This window comes from Antechinus flavipes, chromosome 3 (genome assembly GCF_016432865.1).
Source record: "Antechinus flavipes isolate AdamAnt ecotype Samford, QLD, Australia chromosome 3, AdamAnt_v2, whole genome shotgun sequence".
NCBI classification, from domain to species: Eukaryota; Metazoa; Chordata; class Mammalia; order Dasyuromorphia; family Dasyuridae; genus Antechinus; species Antechinus flavipes.
In genome coordinates, this window is record NC_067400.1 from 461,324,109 (window position 1) to 461,336,823 (window position 12,715).

The 12,715-nt window shown below is 35.0% G+C and overlaps 1 protein-coding gene across 1 annotated transcript in view; it reads left to right on the forward strand.

Annotated features, from left to right (window-relative positions):
- Window positions 1–427: 427 nt before the first annotated feature.
- Window positions 428–12,715, forward strand: part of SACS (sacsin molecular chaperone) — a 42,784-nt gene continuing 30,496 nt past the window's right edge. The window contains exons 1-5 of the mRNA XM_051986573.1: window positions 428–765; window positions 975–1,125; window positions 8,435–8,522; window positions 10,007–10,092; window positions 12,092–12,203. Coding sequence (XP_051842533.1) covers window positions 755–765; window positions 975–1,125; window positions 8,435–8,522; window positions 10,007–10,092; window positions 12,092–12,203 — 448 coding nt within the window. The 5' untranslated portion in view covers window positions 428–754. The remainder of the gene's footprint in view (window positions 766–974; window positions 1,126–8,434; window positions 8,523–10,006; window positions 10,093–12,091; window positions 12,204–12,715) is intronic.

The following is a 12,715-nucleotide window of genomic DNA, read 5'->3' on the forward strand; positions in this document are numbered from 1 at the left end:
GCTCATTTTTCAGACAAGTAATTTGGTGCTCCTCCTAAGCGGTGGTGGAGAGGAAAACTCAAGTTTTAGCTTAGGGGGAAAGAGCCACACTGACCACAGTGTGGGCGGCACGTGCTGAGTCGTGTAATAAAATTGTGTAAAGCCTGGAAAGGGCGTACACACGGAGGTCCTCAGAGGGCAAGAACCTAACCTCTACAGACCTGATAGTCTGCTATTCTGCTGAACAGGGAGGGGGGGAAAGTGCGCTCCAGAGCCCGCTGGGAGGCTGCCGCCCGGGCACGCGCCGCCCGGCCTCTTGGACTAACGGTTTCGGGCCCGTCGCGCGCGCTCCCTCCTCAAGACGTTCCCTTCTCGGCGCGCGCACCTAATCCCCGCGGGCGGGGTAGGAGGAGGGCGCGCGCCGGCGCCGTTTCCTCCTCTTCCATTTCTACCTCCGAGGCAGGGGCGGTGGGCTCGGCGCAGGCCGGGCGGGGCCACGAGAGGTGGCGCGCGGGCGGGATGCAGACTCCTTTTCCGTCCTGGGCTCGCTCGCTCAGGGCATCCCCAGGGTGGGGTTTTGCCTGGTCGGCGGTGAAGGAGGCGGCGGTGGCGGCCCGAGCAGCAGCGGCTTCGGGACTGTCTGCGACCCTGAGTCAAGGAGGGAGGGGCAGCTGAGGCCGCGGCTGGAGACTTTCGCCCCTCACACGTCCCATCTCAGCCGCCTCATTTCAACGGGGGGGTTCTTTCTTCGCGACCCATCAGAGGACGGCTAGCCATGGAAGACAGGTAAAACTTCCGCCCGGCTCGTGTCTCATCCCACGAGGCGCCGGGTGGTCCCAGATCCCGGGGTGGGGCCTGGGGCCCCCGGAGCGCGCGCCGGAGCCCACGTGGGTCACCCCTCCTGTCCCGGACTGGACGCAGTTCCCCTGCGAGCCCAGGCTGACGCTGTCTGCCCGCCCGCCTCGGCTCAGTGGACCTCTTTGTGTTCTACCCAGGTTGGCGCGAGTGACCGTCCTCCACGGCTGCGTGGGTTGCAGGACGTATGAGGTGCCGCCCCCCACGACCATCCGTGAAGTCAAAGAGCTAATTTATCGTGATACCGACTTTCCGGGATCTGAGCAACAGTTGTGGCACCGCGGACGGAAGGTAACTTAAAACTTTTTTTACTTAATTATTTGGCGCTCAGATGACAGCATACGAACCCGGAATAACACGCACAGTCAATGATTTGTAAATGAAGAATCTTTTAAATATGTAAACTTAACCTAGATTACTCCTAAACTGTACTATGTAGCATTGAAGGAAGTATCTCAGTAGACAACAACAACGAAGACATCGACAAAATATAGGGCCTACTGTGTGTTATGGCATTGTGCTAAGTGCTGGAGTTTCACAGAGCCAGTAGAAGCCCCTACTCTCAAGGACTCCGTGGTCAGTCTAATGGAAATAAATAAGTAGAAGGGATAATTAGGAAATGACTTCTGGAAACAAGGGTGGATGAAACACTTAAAGATAAGTTTGTAACAATTATATTATTCTAAACCCTGAAGTATTTTATCTGATTTTTTTTCTTCTTTTTGGTAGACATCTTAATGCCACCCCCCTCCCCCTTTCCTAAATCAGGAAAAGAATGGCCCCATTACTCTGAAGTTTCACTTCCTGTGATTAAGACTTCAGAATGCTTTGCAATTTCAGTATAGTCAGAAAACTTTTTTTTTTTTTTTGGAGATATATTCATCAAATTTTTGCATATGTTCAAAGGTTTGTCTCAATCATCAAATACTATAAATTTACTTTTTTTTTCCTGTAAAAGAAGGATTTTTTTCCCCTAACATTTTCAATCAGGAGAGGCAGCTTGGTGTAATGGATGGAGAACTAACCCAGAAATCAGGAAGATTAAACTTCAAGTCCTGCATCTAACACATTAGCTGCATTACTGTGGACTAGTTAGTTACTTTCTGTGTCCCCATGAAACCTCTCTAATATTATGTGTTAGAGACTAGTTGCAGGTTTATACCAGTGAAAGAAGTTTCTGCACCAGAAATTCTCTACATTTTTGAAATCGAAGGACCTGATTTAAAAAAAATCAGAGCTGTTGACCTAAAATTTCTGACAGGACATGCAGACAAATGTTCTTAATTTAACTTTTTAGGACAAGTTCAGTTGAAGCTAGTGGAGTGCTTGGGTAGAGATATGAGACCTCAGAACAAGAAACTGTATTATCAGAGGGATTTTGGCTTATGTTTCTGTCTTCTACTTTTCCTTTATGGGAATAAAATGGAATTTACAAAATCATTTTTTTTTACACAAAAGCTAATTTAGTACAATAGAAAATCTAATATTTTAAATATATTTTATATGTCTGCTGTAACTGACATATAAAGTGATTTTAACATTAGCAATTTATGTAAAAAATGTTATTTAAAGGATCATAGATTTAGAAGGAGGGACCTTATAGAGAAACTGAAGCCCATGGAGATTAAGTGATTTGTTTATGGTTGCAGAAGTAGTAAGCATCAGAGAATCTTAGAATAGATTCTCTGATTCTAGAGACAGTGCTTGTCTCATTGTGTACTTATTCTACTATGTTGTGACATCAGTCTTATAGACTTTATCTCCACTTTTTAGCGGATGTGAAAAGTGTGAGTCAGGTAGATTCAGTGACTATTTTTGCCCTCTTGGGAGAATTAGGAAGAATAGATATATGTTGCAAGAAAGAATATTTTAGCTTGATATAAGGAAAAACCTTTTCCTTACAATTAGAGCTATTCAAGATAGAATGACATGAAGTAATGGGATCTCCTTTCCTGGAGGTCTTCAGTCAAAGACCCAGTGACAGCTTTTCCAATGTGATGATTTTGTTGGGGATATGTGAGGTGCCTCCTAATCCTGAAAGTTTGTGATTTTGTTACTTGCTCATAGTTATACTACTCTTAACATATCACAAGTAAGCATCAAAATCAAATCTTCTGGCTTCACATCCAGATCCTTTTTACTACTACATTGCACCTTAAATGAAAAGTACTTGGATATTTTTTGAAATGAAATTTCTGTTAACTTTGAAGAGATTGTAATAGAAAATAAACTTCAAATAAATGCTATTTTTTCATAACCATATTTATTATTTAGACATAATCATTTTGGTTTTAATTATTTTAAAAAATTCCTTAAATGGGTCAATGGTCTCCTCAATGTAGGTACTACTTCTGCTTGTGCAGATTGCATATATTCATTATGTATGATGCTTGTCATTGTCTTTCTGTATATCCCTCATAAATAGCCTGCCTATTAGTATAGGAGGCCTTCCTGTGGGGTCTTTTAATATTTTGTGAATATCAGTGGATTCTTAGCTGCTTATGTGTTATTCTTCACTTGTTTTCCTCGGCATATGATATCAAGGGATATCATGTCTTAAACTTCTTTAATACAAAATAACAGCATTGATATTCTCTAGCCACCATGTCTTTTAATTACCTTTTGGGCTAATTGAAATTTTGAAACCATTTCAAAAAGGGAATCAGGTATTTGTTTTAAAATAGGAGTTTGTTAATATAAATTTCAAATGTGTGAATTCTTTAGGGAAAAATTTTTGAGGGGGTAGCTGATACTTATTCTCTCTAGCATCAATGCTCAAAACACAGGGGTCAGACACTTGATATGTCACTTTTCCATGCAGAGGCACAAAGCCAGCCATCTCTACCAACTGCCAACTGTTACCTGTAGTGCAGGCAGTACATCAGAGGACCCTGAGAGAAAGACAGGAGACAGTGAGTGAAGTCATTTCCACTTTGAAGAATCATCACCTCATCACAGACCCTTATGGAGAAAGCCCCATTCTACAGCCATGTTTCAGGGAAATATACCTTTTAAAAAAGAGTCCCATCATCTTTGCCATCACCAACATCAAATCGCCCTTCCATCTCTCCCTTTCCAGTTATCAATTTTGGTTTACCTTTGCAACGTCTCTTAAATATTTCCTTTTCTCTTCAAAAGCCTTTATCTACACAGTCCTATACTATTTTAGTGACTTACTTGTTGGTCTCCCTACCTCAAGTCTTACCATTCCAATCCGACTTTGATTCAACTACCAAAATAATCTTCCTAAGGAACAGGTGTCACTATGTTACTCCCATTCTCCCTCTTTCCTTCTTACCTCATTGAAAAAAATTCCAGTGACCTTCTTTAACTTGAAGATCAAATATAAAACCTTTGATTCGGCTTTTGAAGCCTTTTTAGTCTTTTTATACTTTACTTAGCTCCCTGTATTCTACATTCCTATGACTTTGATCTCCTTGTTATTCCTTGCACATTACTCTTATCTCTCATTTTTTTGCATTTTCATTGATAGTCCCCCATACAATGAATTCTTTCAATACTTACTTATACCTTCTGATTTCTGTGGCATCCTTCAAGTATCAGCTAAAGTCCTTACCCTCTCCCAGAAGCCTCTTGGTCCTCATTAATGGTAGTGCCCTCTTTCTGAGATCATCTTTAATTTATCTTTTATATATCTTGTATATGCATATAACTGTGTATTTTCTCCCTCATTAGAATATTAACTCCTTAAGAAAAGGGTTTTTTTTTTCCTTTATTTCTTTTTATTCCCACTGCTTTGCACAGGTGGCATATAGTAATCATTTAATAAATTCATTGTTCAAATGGGATTTGCTATAATGATATTTGTAATGTAGTTTGGGATTTTTAATAGTATTTAACCTATAATTTGGCAATATTTTTAGTGTGCCTGTATGTAATATAAGCTTATTGAGAAATATTTCTAGCCCAGAGTATCAAAAGTTATAAAACTAAACTTATAATTATATAATATAGTTATAAAACTGTGATCTCATCGATATGGTACTTTTTAAAGGTACAAATATTTTCTTATTCAGAGGTTATTGCATGAGATTATTATCTGTATCTTCCCATACATGGAGGCAGGATGGTTTAATGGAAAGAACTATGGGAATCAAGAGGGACCTGGGTTCTTGCCATATCTGACATTTAAGTATTTAAGTGCTGTATAAATAACAATTATTATTGTTAATAATAATTCTCCATAGACAATCTTCCAGTACTCTGGGAGACCTCTTCAGTATCTTTTCTTTTTATGGTCAACAGTATAGCACTAACTCTCCTTCTGTTACCCCTAGTTTTTGCTTCATACATTTTCTCAGGGCAAGTTGAGTTATCATTTATTAAGCATCTGCTATGTTCCCATAGACTGTACTAAGTATTGGGAATTCAAAGAAAGGTAAAAATAATCCTTTCTCTCAAAGAGCTCACAATCCAATTGGAGAGACAACATGCAAGCATTTATATTCTTACAAGCTATATGCAGGATAAATTAGAGGGAAGGCACTAGCATTAAGGAGAATTTAGTGATTTGGAGCATTCTTACATATGGTTTATTAATAGTTTGCAGTTTTTTTGAGACATCAAATGAGACATAAAACAAAAAGATATGTACTTTATAAAGATGTTTGGTATTGTTATAAAGGATGTCCACTGTGGAATCTAGAGGAAAGAAACATACTCTACACAGCATTCTCTAGATGCTCATCTTTGTAGATGACATACAGTTATCCCTTCCACAATTGTTTTTGTCACATTTCTCTTGGAGAGTGGATTTGAATGAATTAAAAAAAAAGCTTTACTAGAGATTTACAGTGTACCAAGCACTATACCAAAGGCTGGAAATAGAAATAAAAAAGTAATACATTTTCAGACTCTCAAGGAGCTCATCTTCTGACTGAAAAAACAAAACATTATACACATACATGGAAAAATAGAAACAGTTCCTGTTCTCAAGAAGCTCATACTCTAAAAAGGAAGACAACATATATGAAAGGTTTCAGCTGAAAATCAGATGGAAAAGTCTTATGACTCTTGGGGTACAGTAATGAAGCAGATGGTAATGCTTTTTTAATGTCATTTCCACTTGTAAAATTTCTGATCTTAATCATTTGACAATGCCAAAAACTTTGGTTTCAACAACTTTCTTTTTTTGTGTTGTCAGTAGCTTTGGTTGTGTTCTCTGCAGTACCAATTGCCATTTTTAAATTTCTATAAGGATTGTTTCCCCAGAATGATGCAGGGGCTGAAAACTATTAGATTCTAAAAACTATTGGATTCAGCATTCTGAACTTTCTATAGCTGGTCATGATGATTTGATATACCTGGCACCTGCTGATTCCTATTTTTTATTCAGGATGCCAGCGAGGCTGAGTTGTCTGATCTGTGGGAGGTGGGGGATTGGTGGGGATGTCCAGCTTCTTCATAGGAGTTGCTTTAAAGTATGATGGCTGTGAAGACTGGTCTAGAAGAAAAATTAGTCATTTGGGAGTGTTGCCTTCCCCCAGGCTCCTGTTGGCAGTTGGTCAGCATTTGGTATCTATGGACTTGCAGTAATAAGGAAGTTATGGGTTCCTTTCTTGTTTCATAGATCATCTTTTAATTATTTATTTTGAATGTCAAACCTTATCTGAAAAAATTGATAGAAAGATTTTTTTCCCACTACTCTACTTATCCTAATTTTGGTTGTCAAAAGCTTTTTATTTTGTATAATCAGGTATTTACTTTATCTTTTGTATTAACCTTTATTTCTTGTTTATGAATATATTATCTGCTGTGAAAGGTGTGAAATTTGCTTCTCTTTTAATTTTTTATACTATGACTTTTAATGTTATGGCTATATATTGATTTAAAATTATTGGTAAAATATGACATAAATGTTACTGTGTCTAATTTCTGCTAGACTATTTCAATTCTTCCAGCAGTTTTTTGTGAAATATGGAGTTCTTTCTTAAGTAATTTATGTTTTCTAATTTATCAAAACTGACAAATTATTTTCTCTAGCAGAGCATATATTTAGTAATAAAATTAATTGAAAGCTATTTATGTAAAATCCTACTGTCTTTATTTTGTTGCTTGTGAAAAAAGATTTGATTCAGTAGAGCAAAACATAATGTTGAAGGCTTCACTCCTACAAGTTCCAAGGCTTATGTTTAGATAATTTCAGACTTCTTATTTATATCTAAAATTTTTTTTTTATCATATTGACATCAAATGAGACATAAAACAAAAAGATATGTACTTTATAAAGATATTCACTACTGTTATGAAGGATATCCATTCTGGAATCCAAATGAAAGAAACATATTCTGTATAGTATCTTCGAGATGCTCATCTTTGTAGATGATATATAATTATCCTTTCCATATTGTGAAGGTTAAGGGAATAGTACCTTCTTAAACTGAAAAATTTGTGTAAATTTTTTTGGCCCTTCCTTCCTACCAGAGAAGTATTATGAATTTTTTCTTTTATGGGGTGTTTACAGTATTTTATTGTAAAATTTGGGTTAAGTATTTTTCTGTGTTATCTGTTGGCCTTCAAATGTCATATGTAGCTTCTGCAAAACTCCCTTCAAATTCCCATATAATTTCTTATGCTGACACACAATACATCAGTACCTCTACGAGGGATGTCATGATGTTGAAGGGATACCTGTAGTGTTAATTGCTATAAGGTTCCAGAATATTATAATTCCTATGAATTGTATATATTCCATTCCTATTACATGAATAGTTGTTTGTTATTACTAAAATATCGACAGTGTCCATATAAGAGACATCAAATTAGCTGAGAAAACCTGTCCAAATTGATACCAATCTATTGAGTTAGTTTCATTACATATTACTTGGTCTGTCATTGCAGATGAGACAGTAAACTGGGTTAATTATTGAATAGGAGAAGCAGAATAGGCTAAATTGTTTTTGGGAAATCACAGAGCACTTTCAAAGACCCCAAGTTCTTAACCAGATTTGAAATTGTCTCTCAAACAACATCCTTTTGTAATACTATGTGGTTCTGAATTATAGAAACACCACAGTCTGTAGAATTAAAATTCCATGTAACTTAAAGGGTGTTGGAAAACTATGGTGAGTGTGACTAAATGCATATATTGCAATTGATTTTGTATTTTAGAAGTAGTTTAAAAGATACAGAAAATAATGCAGTCTGGAAAAAAAGGTTATAGCATTCTAGTGAAAGATCAGGTATAGTTCTGGTACCCACAAAATCTTAAATGCTAGAGGGAAGCTTTTAGCATGTCAGGTAGATTCTTTGTGAAGGCTGTATAGAAGGCTTTTATAAGAATTTATGGAAGAGATGAAAGAAAATCACACAGATTGAGGAGATTATACAAATTTGTAATTTGTATAATTAGAAAGAGATCCTGTATTAATAATATCATGGATCCACTCAACATCAGGGAGATACTATGTTAAAAAAAAATAACTTCAAATTTTGAAATTTCAGTTTTCTGCGTAATTACATCTTTGGATTTCTTATTTCTTTCATGATACTGGAATAATTCAAACATTATTGTTTGTTGACAATTTTTGCATTTATATGATTAAGGAATACATTACATATATTCTTTTCCTCTTTTCAGTTATCTGATTGGATCAAGATTGAAGACCTGACTTATAAAAGTTGTGATCTTTTTCTAAACCTTCAATCAAAAGGCTTAAAAGGAGGAGGTATATTGTTGATATTTAAAAGGATATAAAGTTTGTGTTGTTACAAAATAACATCATATCAGAGAACATCAGGAAAAAGTAGGTAATGAAGGTGAATGAATTAATTTAAAGTAGGCAATTGTATGAACTAGTAATGTGACTCCTCAAATAATGAACAGAAAGATTTTGGAGATTGATGGATGATAAATCATTGTAAAATAATAAATATATAGATGATTTTTCTGCATGGTTTTCTTTTTTAAGAACAGACTTTTCTTGTTTTTTTTTTTTTTTTCAAATATACCTGTGCAGCTTAGAAGATACCCCTCTTTTTATTTCAAGAATTCCTTTATTTAATGAAAAGTTTGACATGAGGACACTTAAACTGTGAAAAGTATTTGAATTGTGCTTTTTAAAGTTCTAGGGAAAAACCACATACTTGAAAAGTTAAATGAAAAATTGAAAAGCATTTGAAAATTATTTTTCCCTAGAATAAACCATTATGGTCAATTCAATTCCACAGAAATTTATGAAGCTACTATTGCTTGCAAGGCTCAGTATTTTTTTCTAAAAACTTGTTTAATATTTTATTTTTTTCTCAATTACATATAAAACCAATTTTAATATTCTTTTTTTGTCCTCTAAAATTTGAGTTTCAAATTCTCTTCCTTCCCTCTCCCCTCTTAATAAGAAGGCAAGCACTTTGACATAAGTTATATATGTGTAGTAATGCAAAACACATTTCCATGTAAGTCATTCTGTCAAAGAAAACAGACAAAAAAAACCCCAAGAGAAAATTAAGAAGTTTTATTTTTGATCTGCATTCAAGCTCTACCAGCTTTTTTTCTGGAGATGTACCTTTCCTCATAAGTCCTACAAAATTATCTTAGATGGTTGTATTACTGATAATAGCTAAATTATTCATAATAGATCATTATATAATATTGCTGTTACTACGTACAATGTTTTCTTGGTTCAGAAGATGCCTGTCTCTTTAACTTTGGGGTCTAATTTAATTTTTCCACTAGGAAGAAATTTTGATTGAACAGGAAGAAAGCTAGCTATGGTATCTTTCATAGTGAGACAAATGGAAATGGAATAGATAATTAATTAGAATAACTGGAGCAGAGCTACTTCTAAGAATAAAAGAAAACTAATTTCACTGACTTTTTTAGTAGCAGTGGTACTAATTAAATATTGCATATTTATTTTCAAAAGAAACATGTTTTTATTTCTGTTTTTATTTTATGCTTCTCCTTAATGAAATCATGGAACATTCTTTAAAAGTTATTTCATAAAATCCTTTTAAACTACAATTACTTGATGGGATTAAATTTAATTTGTAAAGGGATTAATATAGTTCATTTATTTTACAATGAATATTTTTAAAGGTTTAAATTGCATACATGCAGCAAATTTTGAAACAAAATCACATCATAGGGAATAAGTCAATTGGTATCAAGATGACAAAAAAAGTAACAATGACTTTTGTTTTGTGCTTTTAGGCCGATTTGGCCAAACAACTCCACCTCTTGTTGATTTTCTTAAGGACATTTTAAGAAGGTATCCAGAAGGAGGACAGATTCTTAAGGTACAGAATACAATATTGGTTTATGTTAGATAAACTGGGTTTATGAGAATATTTTGATCATCCATTTAACTTCAAATCTCATTTTTGAAAAGTACCTCAGAAACCATCCTTGTACTTGAACAGACATTCCTTCTAAGGTATCCTTACCAAGTGGACACCTGGCTTGAGGACCGCTAGTGATAGGGAAGTTGAGCCTCCTTAGGCAGCCTTTTGTTGAACACCTCTAATTGATAAAAGAAATCTTACCATGTACTGAACTTAAATATGCTTCTTTGAAATCTATTTCCCTTAGTTTTACAAAACTCTTTTGGACCACATAGAACAAGTCTTAAATCCTGTTCTGTTTGACTAAGCTTCATAGAGTTCTATCAGATCTCGACTCGTTCTCTTCATACCAAGTTTTCATTTTTGGAGATGAAATATCCCTATTTCCTTTGATTAAATCTGGGATGGTATCAAGTTTCCTTACTATTTTGGTTGACTTCCAGATTAGCTCCAGTTAGTTAATGTCTTTCATAAAGTGTTGTGTCCAGAAATGAGTGCAGTTCTTTATTCTTCCCCAGTGCTACCTCATTCAAAGTGGGACTCTTATCCTTAGTTGTAAACATATTTCTTTTATTATGCCTCTTAGAGGCAGTTGGTGGCACATGGGATAGAGAGTTTAGCATGGAGTAAGGAAGACCTGAATTCCTATTTCTCTCTTTAGAAATTTATTAATTTTGTGATTTGTGGCAAATCATATAACCTTTGTGCCTCAGTTTCCTCAAATGTAAAATGGAGATAATAACAACTCCCATCATAGGATTATTGTAAGAGTCAAATGAGATATCTCTTGTAAAAAGTGCTTAGTACGGTTCCTGACATATAGTAGGTGCTATGTAAATGCTTATCACATCCTTTCTCTATGAAGGTTTTTTGTTTGTCATTTAATACTCTTGACTCATTTGCAGTATACTAAACTTCCAGATCTTTTAAATAATACTGTTACTTAGTTTGTTTTCCCCCAAATTTCTTTTTTTCATTTTTTAAAGTCAGAGTGCAAGACTTTAATTGTTTCTATTAATTTTTCTCATTATAATCAACTCATTTTTCCAACATGTTAAGATTTTTCTGAGCCTGTTGTCAAACATGTTAGCTCTCCTTATCATTTTTATGTCAATTTTAGATGTGATAAATTTGTTTTTCTTTGTTTTTATCCAAGTAATTGTCAAAAATATTGAACAGTATTAGGATAAGGACAGCTTTCTGGGGCACTTCATCTCTAAATCTGCCAAATTAGCTTTGATTCTCTGATTCATTCTTTGTGTGGGGTCATGCAAGTGATTTTTAAAGTAATCTCTCACCTAGCCTACTTCTTTCTATCTTGTCCATAAGGATAGTATAAGTGACTTTGTCAGATACTTTGATGAATCCAATTATATCATAGCTATAGGATTCTCTTGATCCAATCACCATGTCAAATAAGAAAATGTTAATCTGGTATGAGCTGTTTAGGATGAAGCCAGGTTGGCTACTGAGGTTCACCTTTTGCCCTTCTAACTGCCTTATAAACTACTTCTTAATTATATTTTTTTAGGAATTGAAATCACAATAAATGGCTTATCATTTGAAGATTGTTCCTTTCCATTTTGGAAAAATGGGGACAAAGTGTATTTTAGTAGTTCACCAGTGGCTTCTGCCATTTCATTCAATATCTTGGCATGTAGTTTATTTGGCATAATGACTTAAAATTACTTAGGCTAGTTAGGATTTTTCTTACTGTCTTCTTACTTGTCTAGTAGTTTATAGGATGATAGACTTATAGATCTAAAGTTGGAAGGCATTTCAGAGGTGTTAAAATTGTGGTGGATGGCACTTAGTAGTATGGAACAGAACAATGCCTGAAATAGATGATCAATAATTAATTGAATATTGGCTTTGAAAAAGTAGTATATTGTAAGATGGACATTAAAGTCTATTTGTGAAATAAAGTTCATTTTGGGTATATTTTTATGGTTAGGAATTAATTCAGAATGCAGAAGATGCTGGGGCCACAGAAGTTAAATTTTTATACGATGAAACTCAATATGGAAAGGAGACACTGTGGTCAAAAGATATGGAGCAATATCAGGGTAAGTATAATTTGTAAGTGCCAACTAACTTACTTAAGTTAACTTAAAATGAACACTTTTGTAATTAAAACTATTTAATTTCTTCACTCAGCAATATACAATAATTATAATTAATATTTAACTCTACTGCCAAGTGTTAAAGAAGTGCTTTCACTGGATATTATTAAAAAGTCTTGAAGCTCAGCTTTATATTGTGCTCTCATAAATACTTCTTAATATGAACAAGACAAAGGAATGTGGTCATATCTTTCTCCCCAAGTCTATACATGTACTTCTGGATACTTTTAATGGTCTTCAATTCTCCTATAATGTTTAATATTTTTTTGGTTGAGACCTATAGAGGTAGGGAGGGTGATAAGAATATAAAAGTTAAAACGAAGTCCTGATTGATGAAATTTCTCCTCTTCAAACATTACAATTAGTCCTTAGACTTTGAAGTACTTAGGTATCTAAATAGCAGTTTTTTTTTTTTTTTTGGAGACATCAACTTTGAATTCTAATCATTGGAAAGG